This window comes from Anomaloglossus baeobatrachus, chromosome 1 (genome assembly GCF_048569485.1).
Source record: "Anomaloglossus baeobatrachus isolate aAnoBae1 chromosome 1, aAnoBae1.hap1, whole genome shotgun sequence".
Taxonomy (NCBI): domain Eukaryota; kingdom Metazoa; phylum Chordata; class Amphibia; order Anura; family Aromobatidae; genus Anomaloglossus; species Anomaloglossus baeobatrachus.
Genome location: NC_134353.1, coordinates 262,553,035 through 262,580,640, shown reverse-complemented (window position 1 = coordinate 262,580,640; position 27,606 = coordinate 262,553,035). Strand labels below are relative to the sequence as shown.

The following is a 27,606-nucleotide window of genomic DNA, read 5'->3' as shown; positions in this document are numbered from 1 at the left end:
ATAACAGGTGAGCAGTGCACCTGTCCTATTTCCTTATATCTGCTTTATCATTGGACCTATGTGCGCTTTCTTTCCACAGTTTCTCTGACACCGAGCTTAGATTCTCATGATCCCATGAATAGAAATCACCAAGTCCTCTATATGAATGGAGTAGATGTATACTTATGTTATCTTCATTTTTACTTCTGTAGGACTAATGAAGTGACTATCTCTGTTAGTATGAAGTAAAAAGAGCTATGTTTACATGTGTACTTCTACGTTAACATTTTTAAGACCCATGATCTCAGAGCTGGCTGTGGTCCTGCCAGTTGGACACCCTAACAATCATACTTTTAGCACATATCTTTGGGTAGGTAATAAATAATGTTTAAGGGACAACTCATTTTAGGAATATATTTTTGTATTTATCTATTAACAATAATCCCAATGATGATAATAATCAAATCTAATAATCCAGTTATGTATATTTTTATACTTTAGAAACCTCCTTAACCTTGGAACCATATGATAGTAACAATGTGGAGTTCTTTAAGATTAATGACGTGCACGTTGGATTTTTCCGTGTAAATTATGAAATTGGAGTATGGAGTAATCTATCAACTTTGTTGCAGCAAAAACATAACGTATGTATAATGATATAATAGAAAAAAAATGGGGGTGATGCATTAAAGTGTCTACACTAGAATTCTGAAGTAATACACCTTGATAAGTCATACTTTTTTTTTGTGAAACTCACAGTTAGCATAAAAATACTGTGATATTCGGCATTTACGCACCAGTCCATGCTGCTACATGAGCGTAACATTTATATGACATAAGCATGATGGCGCATGATTATTCCCACCTGTCATATTCACAATAAATTACTCCACGCTAGTGGTATAACTTACTCCAGACATGTATTCCAGTCACTAACTAGAGTACATTTCTGGCAGCAGGTGCACGCTGGTTAGCAGATGTGTCCTCTTAATTAATTAACCATGGTATATTGCAGTGAGTAAGTGAATTAACCACATAATTTATTCTATGCAAGAAATATTATAGTTTTATGATATTGTGAAATTCCTCATATTACAATAATAATCATGACCTATTGACGAAAATATCAATTACAACTATATATATATATATTTTATATATATATATATATATATATATATATATTTACAGTACAGACCAAACGTTTGGACACACCTTCTCATTCAAAGAGTTTTACTTTATTTTCATGACTCTGAAAATTGTAGATTCACATTGAAGGCATCAAAACTATGAATTAACACATGAGGAATGAAATACTTAACAAAAAAGTGTGTGAAACAGCTGAAAATATGTCTTATATTTTATGTTGTTTTATGTTGTTCAAAGTAGCCAGCTTTGATTACTGCTTTGCACACACTTGGCATTCTCTTGATGACCTTCAAGAGGTAGTCACTGGAAATGGTTTTCACTTCACAGGTGGGCCCTGTCAGGTTTAATAAGTGGGATTTCTTGCCTTATAAATGGGGTTGGGACCATCAGTTGTGTTGTGTAGAAGTCTGGTGGATACACAGCTGATAGTCCTACTGAATAGACTGTTAGCTGCTTTTTTCTTGCCATAATACAAATTCTAAGTAAAGAAAGACGAGTGGCCATCAGTTCTTTAAGAAATGAAGGTCAGTCAGTCCGAAAAAATTGGGAAAACTTTGAAAGTGTCCCCAAGTGCAGTGGCAAAACCCATCAAATGCTACAAAGAAACTGTCTCACATGAGGACCGCCCCAGGAAAGGAAGACCAAGAGTCACCTCTGTTGCGGAGAATAAGTTTATCCGAGTCATCAGCCTCAGAAATTGCAGGTTCACAGCAGCTCAGATTAGAGACCAGGTCAATACCACACAGAGTTCTAGCAGCAGACACATGTCTAGAACAACTGTTAGGAGGAGACTTTGTGCAGAAGGCCTTCATGGTAAAATAGCTGCTAGGAAACCACTGCTAAGGACAGTCAACAAGCAGAAGAGACTTGTTTGGGCTAAAGAACACAAGGAATGGACATTAGACCAGTGGAAATTTGTGCTTTGGTCTAATGAGTCCAAATTTGAGATCTTTGGATCCAACCACCATGTCTTTGTGCAACGCAGAGAAGGTGAACGGATGGACTCTACATGCCTTGCTCCCACCGTGAAGCATGGAGGAGGAGGTGTGATGGTGTGGGGGTGCTTCGCTGGTGACACTGTTGGGGATTTTTTCGAAATTGAAGGCATACTGAACCAGCATGACTACCACAGCATCTTGCAGCAGCATGCTATTCCATTTGGTTTGCGTTTAGTTGGACCATCATTTATTTTTCAACAGGACAATGACCCCAAACACACCTCCAGGCTGTGTAAGGGCTATTTGACTAAGAAGGAGAGTGATGTGGTGCTACGCCAGATGACCTGGCCTCCACAGTCACCAGACCTGAACCCAATCTTGATGGTTTAGGGTGAGCTGGACCGCAGAAGGAAGGCAAAAGGGCCAACAAGTGCTAAGCATCTCTGGGAACTCCTTCAAGACTGTTGGAAGACCATTTCCAGTAACTACCTCTTGAAGCTCATCAAGAGAATGCCAAGAGTGTGCAAAGCAGTAATCAAAGCAAAAGGTGGCTACTTTGAAGAACCTAGAATATAAGACATATTTTCAGTTGTTTCACACTTTTGTGTTAAGTATTTCATTTCACATGTGTTAATTCATAGTTTTGATGCCTTCAATGTGAATCTACAATTTTCAGAGTCACGAAAATAAAGAAAACTCTTTGAATGAGGTGTGTCCAAACGTTTGGTCTGTACTGTATATATATATATATATATATATATATATACATGTATATATATATATATATACAGTAGAAGGCAGAAGTTTACATCCACTATCTAAAAAGACACATATACATGTTTTTCTCGCTATCTGACATGAAATCAGCATAAATATTTCACGTTTTAGGTCAATTAGGATTACCAGAATTATTTCTATTTGGCAAACGCCAGAATAATGAGAGAGAATGTCTTAAAGCATTTTTATTACTTTCTGCAAAGTCAAAAGTTTACATACATTTCATTAGTATTTGGTACCATTGCACTTAAACTTTATGACTTGGATCAGAACTTTTGGATAACCTTCCAGAAGCTTCTCACCATAGTTGGTAGGAATTGGGCCAATTCCTCCTGACAGAACTGATGTAACTGAGCCATGTTTGTAGGTTGTCTTGCTCACACCGGCCTTTTCAATTTTGCCATAAATTTTCAATAGGATTGAGATCAGTACTTTGTGATGGCCACTCCAAAACATTGACTTTGTTATCATTAAGCCACTTTGTAACCAGTTTGGCAGTATGCTTCATGTCACTGTCCATTTGGGAAACCCATTTCAACCCAACCTTTAAGTTCCTGGCTGATGTCTTGAGATTTTGCTTCAATATCTTCTTTCCTCATGATGCCATCTATTTTGTGAAGTGCATCAGTCCCTCCTGCAGAAAAACAACCCGACAACATGATGCTGCCACCCCAGTGTTTCACAGTTGGTGTTCTTAGACTTCAAAGCTTCTCCCTTTTTCTTCCCAACGTAACGATCGTCATTATGGCCAAACAGTTCAAATTTAGTTTCACCAGACCACATGACATGTCACCATAAAATTAAGGTCTTTGTTCATATGCAAACATTAAGCTGGCTTTTTTATGTTTCTGTTGGAATAATAGCTTCTTCCTGGCAGAGTGGCCTTTCAGCCCATGTTGATACAGTACTTGTTTCACTGGGGTTAATGACATAATCTTACCAGCTTCTGCCAGTAACTTCACAAGGTCTTTTGCTTTTGTTCGTGGGTTGATGTGCACATGTCTGAATGATACAAAAAAGAATTAAAGCAGCAACACTCACCATTTGTGTCCAAGTGTCCTTTATTGCAATTAGGACCTGTTGAAGCGCAGCTTGACACGCATGAAACGGCCATCGTCCGGACGTTACCCACTCCCCTTCTCTGCACCCTGTCATTTGGTGAATTTATGGATCTACAATAAAGAACACTTGGACACAAATAATAAATACTGCTGTTTTAATTTTTTTTTGTATAATTTTGAGTATCTACTTTGTGCAGTGCACCACTTAAATAGTCCTATTTTCCGTGCATCAGAATCATTGTTGCTGAGAGGAGTTAATGGTTAAGTGGTTGGTGTTGGACCTCTACATTGTTGCTTGATTTATGCACATGTCTGATCAAAGCACATTCATCCCTTCCTGAGCGGTATGATGGCTGGACATTCCCATCTTGTTTGTAGTTGCATATAATTGTTTGTACAAATGAATGAGGCACCTTCAGGTATCAGGAAGTTGCACCAAAAGATGAGCCAGACTTGTGCAAGTCTACAATTCTTTTCCTGAGATCTTGGTTGATTTCTTTTGAGTTTCCCATGATGCTACACAAAGCAGCAGTGTGTTTCAGATGTGCATTAAAATACATCCACAAGTGTGTCTCTAATTAACTCACATGTTGCCAATAAATCTATCAGAAGCTTCCAAAGACATGACATCATCATATGGGCTGCCCCATATTGTTTAAAGGCATAGTACTCTTAAGGGTGCTTTACATGCTGTGACATCGCTAACGATTTATTGTCGGGGTCACTGAATTTGTGACGCACATCCAGCATCGTTAGCGACATCGCAGCGTGTGCAACGTACGAGCGACCTTCAACGATCGCAAAAGAGGTAAAAATCGTTGGTTTTGGAGAGGTCGTTCATTTACCAAAAATCATTGCTGCTGCAGGTACGATGTTGTTAGTCATTCCTGCGGCGTCACACATCGCTACGTGTGACACCGCAGGAACGACGAACATCTCTTTACCTGCGTCCACCGGAAAAGAAGGAAGGAAGGAGGTGGGCGGGATCTTCCGCCCGCTCATCTCCGCCCCTCCTCTTCTATTGGACTGCTGCCGTGTGACGTCACTGTGACTTAGAAAGGGGGCAGTTCACCGGCCAGAGCGACGTCACAGGGAAGGTAAGTCCGTGTGACGGGTGTTAGTGATGTTGTGCGCCACGGGCAGCGATTTGCCCGTGACGCACAACCGATGGGGGCGGGTACGCTCGCTAGCGATATCGGTATCGATATCGCAGCGTGTAAAGTACCCTTTAGTGTATGTAGACCTTTGACTTTGTAGAAAGTAATAAAAATGCCTTAAAACATTCTCTCTCTCTCTTTCTCTCTCTCTCTCTCTCTCTCTCTCATTATTCTGGCATTTGGCAAATATAAATAATTTTGGTAATACTAATTGACCTAAAACGGGAAGATAGTGCGAAAAGCATGCATATGTGTGCTTGTAGATTGTGTATGTAAACGTCTGGTTTCAAATATATATATATATATATATATATATATATATATAGTGTATATATATGTATATATATATATATATATATAGTATATATTTATATATATATATACATATATATATATATATATAAATATATAGTGTGTATATATATTTATATATATATATAGTGTGTGTATATATATATATATATATACTACTGTATGGTACTGTAAAGAAGAACTGGGCGCTCGGCCGCCAGCATGTCAGGGCGCTCAGCTGAGCGCTCGGCCGCCGGCATGTGACGGCTCTCAGCTGAACGCTCGGCCGCCGGCATGTCAGGGCGCTCAGCTGAGCGCTCGGCCGCCGGCGTGTCAGGGCGCTCAGCTGGGCGCTTGGCCGGTACTGTACAGAAGAAAAAAAAAAATAAAATTTCCGTTTACTATGTCTTACGTTCGGGGTACGTCTTACATTAGCCGACCCCCCCAAAACCCCCACTACGTCTTACTATCGGTGGTGTCTTACAATCGGGGAAACACAGTATATAGTGTGTACATATATATATATATATATATATAAATAAATATATATATATATATGTACAGTTAGGTCCAGAAATATTTGGACAGTGACACAAGTTTTGTTATTTTAGCTGTTTACAAAAACATGTTCAGAAATACAATTATATATATAGTATGGGCTGAAAGTGCACACTCCCAGCTGCAATATGAGAGTTTTCACATCCAAATCGGAGAAAGGGTTTAGGAATCATAGCTCTGTAATGCATAGCCTCCTCTTTTTCAAGGGACCAAAAGTAATTGGACAAGGTACTCTAAGGGCTGCAATTAACTCTGAAGGCGTCTCCCTCATTAACCTGTAATCAATGAAGTAGTTAAAAGGTCTGGGGTTGATTACAGGTGTGTGGTTTTGTATTTGGAAGCTGTTGCTGTGACCAGACAACATGCGGTATAAGGAACTCTCAATTGAGGTGAAGCAGAACATCCTGAGGCTGAAAAAAAAGAAAAAATCCATCAGAGAGATAGCAGACATGCTTGGAGTAGCAAAATCAACAGTCGGGTACATTCTGAGAAAAAAGAATTGACTGGTGAGCTTGGGAACTCAAAAAGGCCTGGGCGTCCACGGATGACAACAGTGGTGGATGATCGCCGCATACTTTCTTTGTTGAAGAAGAACCCGTTCACAACATCAACTGAAGTCCAGAACACTATCAGTGAAGTAGGTGTATCTGTCTCTAAGTCAACAGTAAAGAGAAGACTCCATGAAAGTAAATACAAAGGGTTCACATCTAGATGCAAACCATTCATCAATTCCAAAAATAGACAGGCCAGAGTTAAATTTGCTGAAAAACACCTCATGAAGCCAGCTCAGTTCTGGAAAAGTATTCTATGGACAGATGAGACAAAGATCAACCTGTACCAGAATGATGGGAAGAAAAAAGTTTGGAGAAGAAAGGGAACGGCACATGATCCAAGGCACACCACATCCCCTGTAAAACATGGTGGAGGCAACGTGATGGCATGGGCATGCATGGCTTTCAATGGCACTGGGTCACTTGTGTTTATTGATGACATAACAGCAGACAAGAGTAGCCGGATGAATTCTGAAGTGTACCGGGATATACTTTCAGCCCAGATTCAGCCAAATGCCGCAAAGTTGATCGGACGGCGCTTCATAGTACAGATGGACAATGACCCCAAGCATACAGCCAAAGCTACCCAGGAGTTCATGAGTGCAAAAAAGTGGAACATTCTGAAATGGCCAAGTCAATCACCAGATCTTAACCCAATTGAGCATGCATTTCACTTGCTCAAATCCAGACTTAAGACGGAAAGACCCACAAACAAGCAAGACCTGAAGGCTGCGGCTGTAAAGGCCTGGCAAAGCATTAAGAAGGAGGAAACCCAGCGTTTGGTGATGTCCATGGGTTCCAGACTTAAGGCAGTGATTGCCTCCAAAGGATTCGCAACAAAATATTGAAAATAAAAATATTTTGTTTGGGTTTGGTTTATTTGTCCAATTACTTTTGACCTCCTAAAATGTGGAGTGTTTGTAAAGAAATGTGTACAATTCCTACAATTTCTATCAGATATTTTTGTTCAAACCTTCAAATTAAACGTTACAATCTGCACTTGAATTCTGTTGTAGAGATTTCATTTCAAATCCAATGTGGTGGCATGCAGAGCCCAACTCGTGAAAATTGTGTCACTGTCCAAATATTTCTGGACCTAACTGTATATATATAGTCATGGAAAGGTGTTGGCACCCTTGAAATTGTATCATAAAATGAAATATTTCTCCCAGAGCAACACAAAAAACTGAGGGGCTGAGGCAAATTAGACATAATTTCTCACAAAACCCCACGAATGGACAGAATAAAATTATTGACACCTTTATGTTAATATGTTTGGTTGCACACCCTTTGAATTAAATAACTGCAATCAATCGCTTCCTATAGCTATCAATGAGCTTCTTACACCTTTCAACTGAAATTTTGGACCACTCTTCTTATGCAAACTGCTCCGGGTCTCTCATATTTGAAAGATGCCTTCTCCCAAAAGCAATTGGAAGATCTCTCCAGGGGTGTTCAATGAGATTTAGATCCGGACTCATTCCCAGCCACTTCAGAACTCTCCGCCACTTTGTTTCAATTCATTTCTAGGTGCTTCTTGAATTATGTTTGGGGTCATTGTCCTGCCCATGACCAATGTTCAAATCTATTGATCCATTGCACGCAGTCAAAGCACCCAGTACGAGAGGCAGCAAAACAACCCCAAAACATCTTTGACCCTCTACCATCTTTTCTTTGTATTCCTCATTCCATTTTCGGCAGTAAACAGAAGAATGATGTGCTGTACCAAAAAGCTATATCTTGGTCTCATCTGTCCACAAAACGGTTTCACAGAAGAATTTTGGCCTACACATGTAAATTTTGACAAACTGCAGTCTACCTTTTCTCTGCTCTCCACATCCAGGATGATTAGCTGCAGTACTATGGATTGTAAACTTCTTGACTTTGTTGCTCACTGTGGACGAAGGACTACCTCTTGAGATAGACTTGTTACTTTGAGACTGTTCATATTTTTCAACAATTTTGATTCTCAAGCCCTGAGAGAGTTCTTTTCTCCTCTTTCTGTTCTCCATGCTGAGTGTGGCACACACAAACACACGATGCAAAGATTGAGTCAATGTTTTCCCTTTAAATTGGTTTCAGGTGTGATTTTTAAATTGCCCACACCTGTTACTTACTACAGGGGAGTTTGAATGAGCGTCACATGCTTGAAACAAAGTTGTTCGCCCAGAATTTTGCAATTTTGGAAAGGTGCCAACAATTTTGTCCTGCTCATTTTGGGAGATTTGTGGGAAATTATGTCCAATTTGTCAATTTTGTGGGAGAAATACTCAATATTCTGGAACAAGTTCAAGAGTGCCTACACTTTTGGCCATGACTGTATATAATATATACATATATTATATACAGTGCCTTGCGAAAGTATTCGGCCCCTTGATTTTTTTCAACCTTTTCCCACATTTCAGGCTTCAAACATAAAAATAAAAATTTTAATTTTATGATGAAGAATCAACAACAAATGGGACACAATTGTGAAGTTGAACGAAATTTATTGCTTATTTTAAACTTTTTTAAAAAATAAAAAACTGAAAATTGGGGCGTGCGATATTATTCGGCCCCTTTACTTTCAGTGCAGCAAACTCACTCCAGGAGTTCATTGAGGATCTCTGAATGTTCCATTGTTGTCCTAAATGACTGATGATGGTAAATATAAGCCACCTGTGTGTAATCAAGTGTCCGTATAAATGCACCTGCTCTGTGATAATCTCAGTGTTCTATTTAAAGTACATAGAGCATCATGAAGACCAATGAACACAACAGGCAGGTCAATGATACTGTTGTGGAGAAGTTTAAAGCCGGATTTGGTTACAAAAAGATTTCCACAACTTTAAACATCCCAAGAAGCACTGTGCAAGTGATCATATTGAAATGGAAAGAGTATCATACCACTTGCAAATCTACCAAGAACCGGCCATCCCTCAAAACTTTCATCTCAAACAAGGAGAAGACTGATCAGAGATGCTGTGGCGCCCCTGACCTGGTCAGGCACCACTGAGTACTGCACCCATGCTGGGGACAGTACAAAACAGGTAATCCAGAAGGCTGACAGGGGTGTGGAACACAGGCGCATAGTGATCAGGTCTCACACATGTACCCATGAGAGGACCCCTGGGGATCCCAGGAGGGGGCAAGCCTTCACCTTCACTGGAATAGTGGAGGGGGTAGAGCCTCCATCTCCTCTCAAGGGGTGTGGTGGAGAGTCTGGTTGCTAGGTGGCGTAGGCAAGAACAGAAGGAGGAGTAAACAGTCTAGAGTCTGCAGCAGAGTGTGGAGGAGTGAGGAACAGGAAAGTGAAGCTCTGACAGGAGCAGCAGTGAAGGTCCCAGATGTGAGCCGGTTCAGAGCAGAGTCCAGGGAGCTCCGAGGAGAGCTGACCCCTTCCCCTGGGCTGCTGTAGTCTGACAGCGTCCGCGCAGTGGCTACCGACGGGGGAGAACGGTCACCTAGGAGTGCTACCCGAAACCCATCTCCAGCTAGAGAGAGAGCACAGAGTGGGAAGTAAGGAGACTGCTAGGGAGAACCAGGCCCAAACGGGCGGCAGATCCCGGAGCGGGGATAGATCCACCTTTCCTTGCTAAACCTGCCGGTGTGGGGCCCTCAAAGCCCACACCACAACACCACAAAAGCCGCAGCCACGTAGCCACAGTTAGGGCCCATAGCTCACAGGAGGCAAGCAGCTGGAGTGAGCTGGTCCAGGCCACAAGCAAACGGCAAACGAAGGGGAGTGAGGCTTCAGCAACTTCCCTGGGTGACCCCCATAGGGACTAAAAGTCGGGGTTACCCCAAACCACCAAGGGCTAAGGAAGGCGAGTTGGTAGTCACCATCAGAAGTCAGCCTGAAGGATACCTGGTTCCCGCCTGGTTCATCCCAGCTACGCCCGGGTTACTCACCCTGCCACCTGAAGTGAGTAAAAACCCTGAAAGACATTCTGCCTGTGTGGAGTTATTCTGCGCCTTGTGGTTCTACGCACCTACACAGGGCCCTGGGGCTTGCCTCACTCTCAGGAGGCTATTCCAACTAACTGCACTCACCATCAGCCCCAGGCGTCCCTCAACCTGCAGTGGCGGTCCCTACTGGCCGCAATACTGAGAGTGGCGTCACGACAAGAAGAAGATCTCCTACCTGTGACAAGATCCAGCCGAGTGGAGTCCCTGAAGGTAATGCACCGACACTACACCTGTGGGGCTTAACAATGCAACTAAGAGACCCATGATCACTCTGCATGAACTGCAGAGATCTACAGCTGAGGTGGGAGAGTCTGTCCATACGACAACAATCAGTCGTACACTGCACAAATATAGCCTTTATGGAAGAGTGGCAAGAAGAAAGCCATTTCTCAAAGATATCCATAAAAAGTGTCATTTGAAGTTTGCCACAAGCCACCTGGGAGATACACTAAACATGTGGAAGAAGGTGCTCTGGTCAGTTTAAACAAAATTAAACTTTTTGGGCATGATATCAAACAATATGTTTGGTGTAAAAGCAACACATCTCATCACCCTGAACACACCATCCCCACTGTCAAACATGGTGGTGGCAGCATCACGGATTGGGTCTGCTTTTCTTCAGCAGGGACAGGGAAGATGGTTAAAATTGATAGGAAGATGGATGGAGCCAAATAAAGGACCATTCTTGAATAAAACCTGTTGGAGTCTGCAAAAGACCTGAGACTGGGACTGAGATTTGTCTTCCAACAAGACTATGATCCAAAACATAAAGCAAAATCTACAATGGAATGGTTCACAAATAAACGTATCCAGGTGTTAGAATGGCCAAGTCAAAGTCCAGACCTGAATCCAATCGAGAATTTGTGGAATGAGCTGAAAAGTGCTGTTCACAAACGCTCTCCATCCAACCTCACTCAGCTTGAGCTGTTTGCAAAGGAAGAATGGGCAAGAATTTCAGTCTATCGATGCAAAACTGATAGACACATATCCCAAGCGACTTGCAGCTGTAATCGCAGCAAAAGGTGGCCCTACAAAGTATTAACTTAAAGGGGATGAATAATATTGCACGCCCCAATTTTCAGTTATTTATTTTTTACAAAAATTTAAAATAAGCAATAAATATTGTTTATCTCCAAAATTGTGTCCCAGTTGTTGCTGATTATTCACCATAACATTAAAATTCTTTATGTTTGAAGCCTGAAATGTGGGAGAAGGTTGAAAAATTCAAGGGGGCTAATACTTTCTCAAGGCACTGTATCTATATATATAATTGCCTTATTCTGTCTGTCTGTCTGTCTGTCTGTCTGTCTATCTGTCTGTCTGTCTGTCATGCTCCAAAATTGTGTCCTTACGGTGACACAAAGCTGATTGGCCGCTGGGCTCGCCATGGCCCCGCCCCCCCACACGGATTGGCCGCTCGCCCAGGCTGCGCCCCCACACGGATTGGCCAGCCGCTCGCCCAGGCTCCGCCCCCCCCACAGATTGGCCTCTCGCCCCGGCACCCTGCAGGCATTGGCAATTCAGCCACGCCACGCCCCGCCCCCCTCACGCAATGCACGTTAGCTCTGGCCCCACCCCCCTCCCTCCCCCCGCGCATTTCTCTAACTGACACGGCTGTCACGGAGGTGAGTACGGTACTCCCTATCCCCCCCCAACCCCCCCCCCCCCCGGCCCCCGCTCCCAAAGGGGTGGTGTGGATACTCGCATGGTTACAAGCGCTGTCACGGAGGTGAGTACTGTACTCCCTCCCCCTCCCCCGGCCCCCGCTCCCACGGCAGTGGTGGGAGTGGTGTGGATACGTTGGTAACCATGCTCGCATGGTTACAAGCCCATCAAGGTCCTGCTGCGCCGGAAGGTCCACACGCACACACACAAACATACACACACATCAGATCACACTCACACTCACTCTCATACACACCTCACACACACCTCACATCGCATCCACATACTCACGACATCCTGGGATATCGCTTGCTTCTCGGCGGCGAAAATGTGCTGTTGTGATCTTCCAGGACCTGACGGAGGATCACATGGCCAGAAGCATGTGATATCCCCGGATGTTGTGAGTATGAGCGCGTAAGTGCGATATCGTCAGTGTCTGTGTGTGTGAGTGGATGCGATCGGGTGTGTGTGTGAGTGGATGCGATCGGGTGTGTGTGTGAGTGGATGCGATCGGGTGTGTGTGTGAGTGGATGCGATCGGGTGTGTGTGTGAGTGGATGCGATCGGGTGTGTGTGTGAGTGGATGCGATCGGGTGTGTGTGTGAGTGGATGCGATCGGGTGTGTGTGTGAGTGGATGCGATCGGGTGTGTGTGTGAGTGGATGCGATCGGGTGTGTGTGTGAGTGCATGCGATCGGGTGTGTGAGTGTCGGCAGAGGAGCAGGGCGTGCTGGAGGAGGCTGGGAGCAGAGAGGCTGATCATGGGGAAGAGGGAAATGCTGATGCTGAAGGAGGCTGGGATCGGAAGGCTGGGAAGAAGGAGGCTGGGAGGAGAGAGGCTGATCCTAGGGAAGGCTGGGGAGAGGAGGCTGATGCTGAGGGAGGCTGGAAGGAGAGAGGCTGATGCTGAGGGAGGCTGGGACGAGGGAGGCTGATGCTTAGGGAAGCTGATGCTGGAGGAGGCTGGAAGAACAGAGGCTGATGCTGGTAGAGGCTGATGCTTGGGGAAGCTGATGCTGGGGGAGACTGGGAGAGGAAGGCTGATGCTGAGGGAGGCTGGGAGGCGGAGGCTGGGAGGAAGGAGGCTGAGAGGAGAGAGGCTGATCCTTGGGAAGGCTGGGAAAGGGAGGCTGATGCTGAGGGAGGCTGGAAGGAGAGAGCCTGATACTAGGGACAGAGACGCTGATGCTGGGAGGAGAGAGGCTGATGCTGCGGGCAGAGAGGCTGATGATGCGGGTAGAGAGGCTGATGCTGGCGCAGCATGGCGGATGGAGCACGTTTGGTAATGCGCAGCATGGCGGATGGAGCACGTTTGGGAGTGCGCAGCATGGCGGATGGAGTACGTTTGGGAGTGCGCAGCATAGCGGATGGAGCACGTTTGGGAGTGCGCAGCATGGCGGATGGAGCACGTTTGGGAGTGCGCAGCATGGCGGATGCAGCACGATGGCGAGTGCGGAGTATGGCGGATGGAGCATGTTTGGGAGTGCGCAGCATAGCGGATGGACCACGTTTGGGAGTGCGCAGCATGGCGGATGGAGCACGTTTGAGAGTGCGCAGCATGGGAGATGGAGCACGATGGGAGGTGCGCAGCATAGGGGATGGAGCACGATAGGGAGTGCACTGCATGGAGGATGGAGCACGATCGAGAGTGCCCAGCATGGCGGATGGAGCACGTTTGGGAGTGCGCAGCATGGCGGATGGAGCACGTTTGGGAGTGCGCGGCATGGCGGATGGAGCACGTTTGGGAGTGCGCAGCATGGATGATGGAGCACGATGGGGGGTGCGCAGCATAGGGGATAGAGCACGATGGGGAGTGCGCTGCATGGGGCATGGAGCACGATGGGGAGTGTGGAGTATGGCGGATGGAGCACGTTTGGGAGTGCGCAGCATGGTGGATGAAGCACATTTCGGAGTGCGCAGCATGGCGGATGGAGCACGTTTAGGAGTGCGCAGCATGCGAGATGGAGCACGATAGGGAGTGCGCAGCGTGGCGGATGGAGCACGATGGGGAGTGCGCAGCATGGGGAATGGAGCACGATAGGGAGTGCGCAGCATGGCGGATGGAGCACGTTTGGGAGTGCGCAGCATGGCGGATGGAGCACGTTTGGGAGTGCGCAGGATGGGAGATGTAGCACGATGGGGGGTGCGCAGCATAGGGGATGGAGCACGATGGAGAGTGCACACCTCCCCCCAACACACACACACACACGCGCGCACTGCACAACACACCACACACACACACTGGAAACCACAAACAACTGCCCTACACAGACACCCACACACAGACAACGCTGCACACACAAATATACGCACATACTGCACATATATATAACAAAAATCATACATGAACTACACAATACGTAAATTCTAGAATACCCGATGCGTAGAATCGGGCCACCTTCTAGTGTATATATATATATATATATATATATATATATATGGGTCTATGGATTCAAGGGAGGCAGGTATGTGGGTAATCTTCTATTAATTCTCTTATTTCTGTACCTGGAAGGCTTACCTTGAAAATGAGGTTTTGATGTAGGAGGGCGAGTCCGTTCGGGTGGGGACCCTTTGACCCTTTCCCTTTCATCTTACTCACCCATGTTTCTGTTGTCTTTACTGTCTCTAAATCCTTCTTCCACCTCTTCTTCGTTATCTCTTTTTTTTCAACTTGTTCTTCCTATTCCACATAAATATGAATTGTACTTGTTATTTTTGGTCGCCAGTGGCGAAGGTGTAGACACAGAACTGTGATTTTTCAGCAGCTAGCCTGGGATATATACCCTCAGCCTGCACGCTGTGCAATTGTTTGATTCTCTTCTGCTATTCTAATAAACTTTGATTTGAACAAAAATCATGGTTATTCCACAAAATATTGATTTCTGAACTCTTCCTGAGGTATTAGTATTGTTGTTTCTAAATGATTATGAACTTGTTTTCTTTGCATTATTTGAAGTCTGAAAGCAATGCATTTTTTTGTTATTTTGACTATTTCTCATTTTCAGAAAATAAATACAAAATTTATTGCTTGGAAATTCGGAGACAGGTTGTCAGTAGTTTATAAAATAAAAGAACAATTTAAATTTTACTCAAAAATATACCTATAAAGAGAAAAATCAGAAAAACGGAAAATTTTGTAATGGTCTCTTAATTTTGCCAGAGCTGTATATAATGTGCAGCCTCACACACTTGGAGTAACTATTCGTATGTGACTATTTGTATGGTTATGTACAGTTATACATGTACTGGTAATATTTTTACAATTTGACTGATGTTTTAGGTCTTTACGCCTGGAGACAGAGCTGGAATGATTGATGATGTTTTTGCCTTAGCAAGGTGAATATAACATTGCATTAATGTGTTTCTTGTATATGGCTTAGACATTTTTTAAGCACTCAATATTCTCATTAAAGTGCATGGTAAAAAATAGCTCTCAAATGCAACTTTGAAAGCTTACCGTTACAAGGGGTTGTTTAATGTATGTATACACTGTATAAAAATATAAACAGAACACTTGTTTTCGCTCCCATTATTCATGAGCTAAAGTCAAAGATCTAAGACTTTTTCTATGTACAAAAGGCCTTTTGCTCTCAAATATTGTTCACAAATTTGTCTTAATCTGTGTTAGTGAGCATTTCTCCTTCACATAGAGTTGATCAGGTTGTTGATTGTAGCCTGTAGAATGCTGATCCACTCATCTTCAATGGCTGCAAAGTTGCTGGATATTGGCAGGAACTTGAACATACTGTCATATTATTATTATTATTATTATTTATTATTATAGCGCCATTTATTCCATGGCGCTTTACAAGTGAAAGAGGGTATACGTACAACAATCATTAACAGTACAAAACAGACTGGTATAGGAGGAGAGAGGACCCTGCCCGCGAGGGCTCACAGTCTACATATACAACGATCCAGAGCATCTCAAACGTGCTCAATGGGAGACATGGCCGGTGACTATGCTGGCCATGCAAGAACTGGGACGTTTTCAGCTTCCAGGAATTGTGCACAGATCCTTGCAACATGGGGCCGTGCATTATCATGCTGCACCATGAGGTGATGGTCGTGGATGAATGGCACAACAATGGCCTCAGGATCTCGTCACATCTCTGTATATTCAAAATGGCATCAATCAAATACACCTGTGTTCCTTGTTCATAACATTCACCTGCCCATACCATAATTCCACCGCCACCATGGGCCACTCAATTCACAACATTGACATCTGCAAACCACTCACCCACACAATACTATACACGCACCCTGCCATCTACTCTGTACAGTGAAAACCGGGATTCATCCATGAAGAGAACACCTCTCCATCATGCCAGATGCCATAGAATGTGAGCATTTTCCCACTCAAGTCGGTTACGATAACGACCTGCAGTCAGGTTGAGACCCCAATGAGGATGACAAGCATGCATGAGACAGTTTCTGACAATATCTGCAGAAATTCTTTGGTTAGGCAAACTGATTGTTGCAGCAGCTGTCCAGATGGCTGGTGTCAGATGATCTTGGTGATGAAGTTGCTGGTTGTTGAGGTCTAAAGGGTACTTTACATGCTGCGATATCGGTATCGATATCCCTAGCAAGCGTACCCACCCCCATCGATACGGCCAAATCGCTGCCCGTGGCGCACAACATCGCTTACACCAGTCACACGGACTTACCTTCCTTGCGACGTCGCTCTGGCCGGCGAACCGCCTCCTTTCTAAGGGAGCGGTTCGTGCGGCGTCACAGCGACGTCACACGGCAGCCGTCCAATAGAAGCGGAGGGGCGGAGATGAGTGGGCGGAAGATCCCGCTCACCTCCTTCCATCCTTCTTTTCTGGTGGACGCAGTTAAGGAGATGTTCATCGCTCCTGCGGTGTCACACGTAGCGATGTGTGATGCCGCAGGAACGACGAACAACATCGTACCTGCACCAGCAACGATATTATGAAAAGGAGCGATGTGTCAACGATGAACGATTTTTAACGCTTTTGCGATTGTTGATCGTCGCTCCTTGGTGTCACACGCTGTGATGTCGCTAACGGCACCAGATGTGCGTCACTAACGACGTGACCCCGACGATATATCGTTAGCGATGTCGCAGCGTGTAAAGCACCCTTTAGGCTGGTGTGGTTACACGTGGTTTGCGGTTGTGAGGCCGGTTGGATGTACTGCCAAATTCTCTTAAACGCCTTTGGTAATGTCTTAAGGGGGCTTTACACGCTGCGACATCGCTAATGCGGAGTCGTTGGGGTCACGGAATTCGTGACGCATATCCGGCCGCATTAGCGATGCCGTTGCGTGTGACACCGATAAGCGATTTTGCATTGTTGCAAAAACGTGCAAAATCGCTAATCGGCGACATGGGGGTCCATTCTTAAAAATCGTTACTGCAGCAGTAACGAAGTTGTTCCTCGTTCCTGCGGCAGCACACATCGCTGCGTGTGACGCCGCAGAAACAAGGAAGCTCTCCTTACCTGCCTCCCGGCTGCTATGCAGAAGGAAGGAGGTGGGCGGGATGTTACGTCCCGCTCATCTCCGCCCCTCCGCTACTATTGGGCGGCGGTTCAGTGACGCTTCAGTGACGTCGCTGTGATGCCGCACGGACCGCCCCCTTAGAAAGGAGGCGGTTCGCCGGTCACAGCGACGTCGTCGGACAGGTAAGTATGTGTGACGGGTCTGGGCGATGTTGTGCGATTTGCCCATGTCGTGCAACAGATGGGGGCGGATGCCCACACTAGCGATATCGGGACCGATATCGCAGTGTGTAAAGTAGCCTTTATGGTATTCCTGCAATCAGCATGCTAATTACACACTCCCTCAAAACTTGCAACATCTGTGGTGTTGTGCGGTGTGATAAAACTGCACATTGTAGAGTGGCATTTTATTGTGGCCAGGGTAAGGCACACCTGTACAAAAATCAGGCTTTCTAATCAGCGTCCTGAACTGTCATACCTGTGAGGTGGATGGATTATCTCAGCAAAGAAATGCTCACTAACAACGTTTTAGACACATTTGTGAACAATATTTGAGAGAAAAAGGCCTTTTGTGTCCATAGAAAAAGTCTTAGTTGTCAGAGTTCAGCTCATGAAAAATGGGAGCAAAAACAAAAGTTGCGTTTATATTTTTGTTCATTGTATATCCACATTACTTACGTCAGAGTTTATCACTTTCATAGAACCTCTTCATCTATAAGATCAGAGGAATTTACCTCTCATTTTTGTATGATGCTTTATAAACATTCACAGTGAAATCTCAGACAATACAGTTGTAAGATGTCTCAGAAAACAGACAACAGTTGTAAACTACCAAAGACCAATATTTGGATAAGGCCCCAGGAGTCAGAATGACTCATTAGCCCATGGCATGTCAGACGTTACAAAGTGCAGAGTATGGCCTGGCATTTTTGTCTTCATTTCTGATAATTGACACAAATAGGAAAGCAGACTGAAAACAGATTACTAAGGCAGCTCTTCCTTTATATATGACATCACAAAATTAGTCTATATGCAAACAACTAAATTACTTACATCCATTTGCTTCCAAGGTCTGTTTTCAGCTGGCCGATTGAACCTAATTCGCAGCTTCTGGACCTCTTAAGGCCTCCATACGCATTGGACTAATGTCAGTAGAACCCACCAATATCGACAGATTCATCTGATGATTTAATGAGTATGGGGGCCCCAGATGACTGATGGTCAGGGGAGATGTTGATAACGCATGTCAGAATTTGGACTACTAATCACATTGTTCTCCAGGAAAGAAGCTGCAGGTCAACAAGACAATCTACAGCTTTCTCTTGGAGAACATAGGAGCAATCGGCCTCGGCCGAATGAGAACTCCTGTATTTGGACAATTAAAAGTGCACCCCACAAAGCATATTTTAAAAATATATATTAAGAAGTATGCATCCAGTACTGTATATGGCATGCCGAGTCTATGGCATGGCTTAAATTATGTGTTGTATACCTAATTACAGCGTGTAATATAGTCACTGCCAACTGACATGGCCAAAAGGTATCATTGATAAAGATTAAAATCTCATACTCATCGTGTCATAAAAACTTTGCAAATACATGGTAGATTGATAGTCAGGTCAAAGTATCCTATAATCTATAGGGAAAGCAAACATCATCATAATCACTACACTTTATCTAAAGCAAATGATAAAGTAATCTATTATTTTTTTCCCAGTGCTGAGAGATTGGATTACAATGTTTCTCTGGATTTAACAAAATATCTTGATAAAGAGACAGATTATCTTCCCTGGGTGAGAGTGAGCTCTGCACTTTCCTATTTAAATGACATGTTGGAAGATGATGATACCATCTACCCAAAATTTCAGGTACAATTATTTACTTTATTGGGTATATTAATCCATCTCTATCTCCTTTAATGTAGTGGTATCATGAATGTGGACTGTGTCACTGTGTGTAAAGTGGCCTTAAGAGACAAAGGTTATACACATGCTAAAATGAGTTGCATGTCTTATTCAAATATGGAATAATGGTGGCCATACATCTTAGACTGCTGTCACTCCACTCCTCCTTCAACCAACAACAATCTGTCCCAAATCCACCTTAGACATTCATGTTTGGTATGGCTGGGTGTATATATGCTCCTAAGGCCCCATACACAATAAACTAATGTTGGCCGAACCGACTATTTCGGCCAACGATCTAGTGTGTATGGGGCTGATATCCGATTTTGGACTGCTGATCGCATTGTTTTACTAGAGGTAAACCACCAACTGACTTCAGTCAGCACCTTTCTTATAGAGAACACAGGAGCTCTTAGTGAGCACTTCTGTATATGGGTGAGTCCACTGAGATGGCAGTAGGTCAAAACATTGTACAGCCAAAACCATCTAATGCATATGGTCAGCTTTAATGAGGAGAGGGAAATAAACCCAACATCTCTAGTAGTAAATATCTCTTGTAAAAAAAAATTCATGGCATGTTTAAATCCAACATGCCGATCCTTCTTTTCCCTGACATGTGCCACTTCAGTGGCGTAGCAACTGCTTTTGTCGCCCAGGGCAGCTGTCAAATTTGCCGCCCCCCTCCATTAGCCATCAATAATCCAGAATATATATAACTTGGGTATCTTGGGTATTGGGTGATGGATGGAGGGGGCAGCGGCCGATGGGGAGAGCGGTGGTGGATGCAGGGGAGCAGCGGCTGATGGAGAGAGTGGTGACGTATGAAGGGGGGCAGTGGCTGATGGAGAGACAGGTGGCGGATGCAGGGGGCAGCGGCTGATCAGGAGAGCAATGGCAAATGGAGGGGGTTGCAGCAAATGGAGGAGGATGGTGACAGGTCAGAGGCAGTATCAGCGGTGGATTGGGGGCGGGGACTTCTGCTGCTGCGGTGGCGACGTGGTTGAAAGAGGTCAGTGGCGGGGGCAGCGGTGGATCGGGGGCTGATTGGGAGCAGCGTTGGATCGGAGGCACTTACCAAATGGCACTTGCAGGGATCACTCTCCTCAGCTTTCACGGATGAAGTGAAGCTGAGGGGAGTGGTCACCTACAGGTCACCGGCCCCACATACTAGGTGATTGGAGAGATCGGTCACAAGACCGATCTCTCCAATCAGAGCTGGGGGCGGGTGAAAAAAAGTTCACCCAGCTCCAGCCAGTGATCAGTGCTATGGCTGCACTGATCATGGCTGGATTTCAATGTTTCAGCCATTTTCAAAGGCTGAAATATCACAGTGGCTGTGATTGGCTGAGCGAAGTTCGTCAGCCAATCACAGCCTCCGTAGGTCCGGGGAGGAGACACCACCCCTCTTGAGGTCAGGCAGAGGTCCCCTCCTCCCCAAATCTAAGATTTTTGCACACCGATCACAGCCACCGAGGCTCCGGGGCCGCGATTTCGCCATGACGTACTGGGTACATCATGAGTCGTTAAGTACCAGGTCACCATGACGTACCCAGTATGTCATGGGTCGTTAAGAGGTTAATCAACAATTATTATTTCTTCTATGTTTTTCTATTTTTTACCCCCAAAATGCCGTCCTCCTGACACGTGCCGCCTGGGGCGGACCGCCCCCTCCGCCTCCCATTTGCTATGCCTCTGTGCCACTGTACACCGAGTGGGCAAACCCCCATACGCATGAGATGGTTACATGCACCCCCTAAAATTAGCAGATTTAGGCAAATACTAACCTGATGTGTGTGGGCATCTTTTAAAAATGGTCTATAGAAGGAACCTGCTAGTTACTAAAGCCAAGTGTTCACAGCAACGTTTTCTCTTTGTATTTAGTGTATGAGGGAAGTCACTGACAATATGACAGATAAAATAATCAGGACCTGACTGTAGGTCTGCTATGTTAGTAACATGACAGAAAATGATGACAAGTTCAAATTAATACAAAGCCAAAGGGACACTAAAGTGGGAATGTGGGATCTAATCCAACAGCATTCTATGGGGTTGTCCCATTTATCAGTTGTTGCTTTGATTTGTTTTTAAAGCTGAATCAGAAAACGTAGCATGCAGCATATTTTGATTTGGCTAAGTTCACAAAATACACAATTTTGGCATCAGTTCAGACCAGTTCAGACTTAAACGAGACGTGCCACATCATCCATGCTGCCAAAACTGTGGTTAGCATGGATCAGAGCCTGCCTCAAAAGCTGTAGCCCAGTATACTGTTCCCTGAAGCGGGTAAAAAATACAGAAGTGGTGACCGTGTTTCTATTATATTTTATCTTTCTTCCACTCCTGGTTTTGGCTCATAAATACCGAGGTGAAAAACTCACCAAATACTCAACTTGGGCACCTAGCCTAAAGCAGCATAAATTTTGTTCAATCAGGTTGGCAGGCTTAGCCATGCTCTGTCCAAGCTGCGCTCATTTTGTCAAAGATGGGCAGGACTGGACTGAAAACATCAAAACAGTTAGCAACATTTTAAGTTAAGAATTTAAGTTAAGAATTTTGATGAAAACATCTTAGTGAATTTGGCCCAAAGATTTGCAACAACTAGAGATGAGTGGACCTTTAAAAAAGAATCAGTGTTGAAGTTTAGGTGCTTTATGTATGCTGACCGTTAGAACGAGCTTCGCTGTGTTCGAGTACGCTCGGTGCTCGACCCAGTGCAAGCTACATGCAGTGTTTGAATTTTTCGCACTGTGGTAAAAACAGTGTTATCGGATATAGTGTGCACAAAAAAAATGAAGAAACCTGTCCTCCCCGGAAGTGATCTGTTTATGGCTGACTGCATGTGGGCGTAGACCTAAACTGCCCAATCAGTGACTTCCAATGAAGTTCGGGTCAAGTCCGGGTCTAGAACTGAATTTTATCTAAAGTTCGGCTAAGCTGAACCCGGACTTCAACGGGTCTGCTATTCTCTAGAGACAACATCTCAGACTTGTATACACTTGGTGTAGATGACGGTAAGCCTTTTCAACATAATGTTATATAGACTGAAATGGTCATAATCACATAATAATTATGAAAAGTTTATTATAGGAATATTTACAGAAAAAAGTTAAACCAATTGCAAATCAACTTGGATGGCTTGATGAAGGCAGTGACATACAGAAGTAAGTGCATGGTACCATGAAAACTAAATAACTTGCTACATATAGCATCTCAGAATAACTGTTTTTCTCTTTCTTTAAGGCTCCTCCGTACTTCAGTACTAGCTCTTGCGTGTCGGCTCGGAGATCCTGACGCATTGGCAAATTCCTTAAACATTTTCAGAAATTGGACAGATGGGACAGGGTAATAGAAACTTCTTGTGAAGATATTCTATATGTATTTGTCCAAATACTGATACTTACATAATTACATATTTTTAATCCCATAATGTCACTGTTATGCATCATGTTTAAAGGGCAACTGTAAGTAGGATCAACCCTCCTAACCTATGTGTATGAAGATCATAGACGGTTGAATAAAATGATACCTTAATATCTCCAATCTGATAAATGGTTCCCCAAAAATTAATGTTTTTTTTTACTTGCAAATTAGTTGAAACATCTGTCTCTGATTAATCTGGCACACAGATCTTTTCAGCTCATTTGCATACAAGAAAAGCCTAGATTTCTCAAGAAACACTCATCAGATTACAGATATCAAGGCATCATTTTATTCAATGATCTGCATGCACATATAGATAACTTAGGAGGGTTGATCCTACTTGCACTTTAAAGGGAACCTGTCACCAGGTTTTTCCCATATGAGCTGAAGCCACCATCAATGAGCCCAGAATACTGTATATAAGTTCCCAGGCCACTCTGTAGACCGTAAAAAACACTTTTATAATACTCACCTAGGGGGCGGTCCTGTCCGATGGGCGTCGCTGCTTTCCGATTCGGCACCTCCTCTCTGCAGCGACCGCCGCCCTCCTTCTTCTGAGGATCATGTGCATGACGCGTCCTAGGTCATACACACTAGCTTGCATTGAAGTCCTGCATGACGCACTTTGATCTGCCCTGCTGGTGTACAAAACCAGAACTGGTTGTAGTTTTCAACAATTTTCTGCTAAAAAACCCCTAGTTTAGCAACGTAACTTACTTATTCTATATGTATATTAATATTATATTGGCTTCGGGAGGAAAATCAGTCAAATTGAGATATTTTTTATTTAAACATGGACTTCCATTACAAATGGTGAGGCCCAGACATCACCTTAGTCAGTCTGATGAGGCCAAAGTAGAAAATGCTTGGGAAGCCCTGGTATAGAGGCTATTCCTGATCTGTACAGGACCAGGCATTAAGTTGGACGTTCCAATGCCACTGAAACACAATGTACAGTAAAGTTTAGTGGTACAAAGAGAGACCAGCTCCATATTAAGTGCAATGTGTAAGTTTCCCAATACCTTTATCTATATAATGTACCGTATATGCCTAGATACATATACACATATATACAGTGTATATATATTGAACAGCCTTGCACAGACGTGTTATAAATCAGTTGTAAAAGTCTGGAAAATTAATACAACAGTTCCTTTTCAGTCTCTTAATATTTACGATTAGCAAACACAGGGTAGAATAAACAGAATAAACAATAGCTTTAGTGTGCATTTTTGCTAATACATTGTTTGTATATTGCTTTTCCCAGGGTTCCTGTGAACCTCAGACAGTTGGTGTACCGTTATGGGATGAGGCAGTCTGGTGAAGAAGAATACTGGAATTTCATGTTTCAGGAATATTTAAAAACAACATTAGCTCAAGAGAAAGAAAAACTTCTACAGGGACTAGCGTCGGTGAACAGCATCCCACTTCTGGACAGGTCTTCTAGAACTTTTGACTTTTCTTTGTAGCTTAGTTTTTAAACAATACATTGCCTGACAACCACTTACATTATAGAGTCTAGATGCTATATAGCAAGGGTCTTCAACCTGTGGCTCAGGAGTCACGTAATGCGTGACTCACAACAGTCAGACAGCCCATGTACATTAGCAGTAGGTCTAGCAAACCACTATGAGAACATAGAAGAGCAGATCTGAGGCTATAGGGGGGTGGCAAATAATGTAAGCTGTAGATAGGATGATACTGCCAGTTAGAGTAATATTTAAGTTGGGTGCAATAGTGTGGTGGAAGTGTTTCATGCAAGAATACCGAAGGGAAAAAGTGGGAATGCCTAGATTTAAAGGGAATCTGTCAGCAGGTTTATGCTATGTAATTTGAAGATTGCAGGAGATAAAGGCTGACACACAGAGTTAAATGATGTGTCATCTATTACCTTGTGTGCTGTTATTTTCTTATAATGAAGGTTTATCTCCCTGGGACTATCAGTGTTCGGACTACATTAGTCGAACCACGCCCCTCCCCCCCTAATTACCAGCTCTCTGTCTATAGACTTTCTACATAGAGAGCTTGATGTGGGCAGGTTAACTTTCTAAGTTCTGCTGCATGCTAAATCTACAAACTTGGATTGTGTCACAACTGCTACACCCAGCAAACTAAGTGATACATCATTAGATTCAGATTGTCTTTGCCTTGCTGGTCTCAGATGAGGTAGCAAAAACCTGCTGACAGATTCTCCTATGGAGAAGCTTAGGAAGTCATTATACTGATAAAGAGGGGCTCTGCATGTCACTACTATTGGGGGAGTGGGAATGTTGAATAAACCTCACAACCATCTATCCGACCTAAATGTGACTCTCAAGGTAAAAAATGTTGGGGACCACAGCTCTATAGAGATACTGAAGCTTGCAGATTAAAGAGATTGATTAGTAAAGCATGGGGTTAGCAGCTCTAACAATTTTCCATATTGGGCCCATATATTTCTGTTGACTAAGATTACACAGATCAGCATTCTCAGTAACATAATTACCTACATGGGGATTCATTGACAAAAGAACTATTCCTACATACATATATGCATTAATGTTTGTATTTCCTTCTACCCATAGTCCACTATACCCAACATTTCTGTCTGAGCAAAGGCATGTAATGTGAATTAATGTTTATTTCTTCTATATTTCTTTAGATTACTCAAAAGTGTTAAGAACACCAGCCTTATTAAGAGCCAAGATGCACTGAATGTTATATATTATATATCTGCATACAGCAAGCTTGGAAAACAAATGGCTTGGGACTGGGTGCGAGTAAACTGGGACTATTTAGTAAACAGGTAACTTCAAGATTAATCAGTACAAAGATATCACATTTTTCTTCCAATATCATAACAACACCTTTTAATTCTCACATCAGGTACAGCATCAATGATCGTAGCCTTGGACGGATAGTTACAAGAATATCTACAACATTTAACACGGAGACACAACTGTGGCAAGTAAGTATTCTTGAGTTTAACTTTGGCCATCAGATCATGACACTCATCATGAGGTCCTATGTAGGGATATACTTACCTTTTTGCATTAGATGTGGTGAGACAGCCTCTGAGTTCTTATATTGCAGCCAAAACTTCGCCAATATTCAAATTGACAACAAATAGTTAATTCATAGCTTTTTTTACTTAATTTTTCCACTGTGAAATAATGTGATTAAGGAAAATTGAAAAGAGTGATGTGGGAAATCGAAAGGGCAATGCAGTCAGCTAATGTTCAGTTATCGGCTGTAGCCAAGAAACGGGACTTGTCATTGCAAAAAACTTGAAAAAAAAATCATAAACCAAAAATTGAGAAACGGTATACTTAGGAATTCAACTAGAAACATAACTTACTTGAGTAATATAGTCACTTAAATGACGGGGGCTTTGCGTGCCTTTTTGGATGCAAATGTTTGAATTGCATCATCCAAGTCCACTTTGTAGCCAAGCTCATGTTCAGTTGCAATTGTTGCTAATCCAACAAGTCGTTCCTGTGTCATGGTTGAGCGTAGGCATGTTTAATAAGTTTAGTAATTATAATCATTGCCCCCTTTATTTAAAGCGAACCTGTCACCAGACCAGTTTTTGACGTTTTAAACTAAAAGCACCATCTTCAGAAGCACCTATGCCGCATTTTAAGTAGGTGGCTATTATGCCCTGAATCCCCCTGTACACCCACCCCAAAACTGGTGCCTCCATAAGGTGTGCTCTCCCACTGCCCTGGTGCGTTGGTATATCTCGCCTTCCTCTTCTCTCTTTCTCTTCCCCTCCTCTTCTCTCTTTCTTTCACCCTCCTCTTCTCTTTCTTTCCCACTCCTCTTCTCTTTCTCTCCCCATTTTCGTGAATTGGGGCTCCCAGAACTGTACACAGTATTCCAGGTTGGGTCTGACCAGGGCAGAGTATAGGGGTATAATTACCTCTCTTGATCTAGATTCACTGCTTGTCTTGATACATCCCAGAATTTTATTGGCCTTTTTAGCTGCTGCTCCGCATTGTTGGCTCATGTTGAATCTGGGATCTATTATAATGCCCACATCCTTTTCCCCGGTGCTATCACCTAGTTCTGTTCCTCCCATACAATATATGCTTTTTACATTTCTTTTACCATGATGTAGGACTTTGCATTTGTACCTGTTAAAAACCATTCTGTTTTCCTCAGCCCATTGTTCGAGTGTGTCTAGATCTTTTTGAATATAGTCTCTTACCTCTCTAGTGTTGGCTACTCTTCCTATCTTAGTATCATCCGCAAATTTTATGAGTTTCCCAATAATTCCGTTATCCAGATCATTTATAAAGATATTAAACAGCAGTGGCCCCAGGACAGAGAGGATTAAAGGGGGCTTTACACGCTACGATATCGTTAATGTTTTATCGTCGAGGTCACGTTGTTAGTCATTAACGATATCGCAGCGTGTGATACTTACCAGCGTCCTTAAGCGACCTCAAAAATGGTGAAAATCGTTCACCATGGAGAGGTCGTCCCAAAACCAAAAATCGGTAATGGTTGTTTATAGATGTAGTTCGTCGTTCCTGTGGCAGCACACATCGCTGTGTGTGACACCGCAGGAGCGAGGAACGTCTCCTTACCTGCCGCCGGCCGCAATGCGGAAGGAAGAAGGTGGGCGGGATGTTACGTCCCGCTCATCTCCGCCCCTCCGCTTTGATTGGCCGGCCGCTTAGTGACGTCGCGGTGACGTTGCTGTAATGCCGAACGTCCCTTCCCCTTGAGGGAGGGATTATTCGGCAGTCACAGCG

General features: G+C 43.7%; 1 protein-coding gene across 2 annotated transcripts in view; it reads left to right on the top strand.

Moving 5' to 3' along the window:
• Window positions 1-27,606, top strand: part of ENPEP (glutamyl aminopeptidase) — a 148,723-nt gene that overhangs the window by 116,930 nt on the left and 4,187 nt on the right. For both annotated transcript variants that reach the window (XR_012754245.1, XM_075349316.1), the window contains exons 12-19: window positions 481-623; window positions 15,353-15,408; window positions 19,261-19,411; window positions 22,535-22,608; window positions 22,688-22,789; window positions 24,135-24,305; window positions 25,509-25,652; window positions 25,733-25,814. Coding sequence is in view for 1 of the 2 variants with exons in the window: in XM_075349316.1 (XP_075205431.1) it covers window positions 481-623; window positions 15,353-15,408; window positions 19,261-19,411; window positions 22,535-22,608; window positions 22,688-22,789; window positions 24,135-24,305; window positions 25,509-25,652; window positions 25,733-25,814 (923 nt within the window). In the remaining variant the exon portion in view is untranslated. The remainder of the gene's footprint in view (window positions 1-480; window positions 624-15,352; window positions 15,409-19,260; window positions 19,412-22,534; window positions 22,609-22,687; window positions 22,790-24,134; window positions 24,306-25,508; window positions 25,653-25,732; window positions 25,815-27,606) is intronic.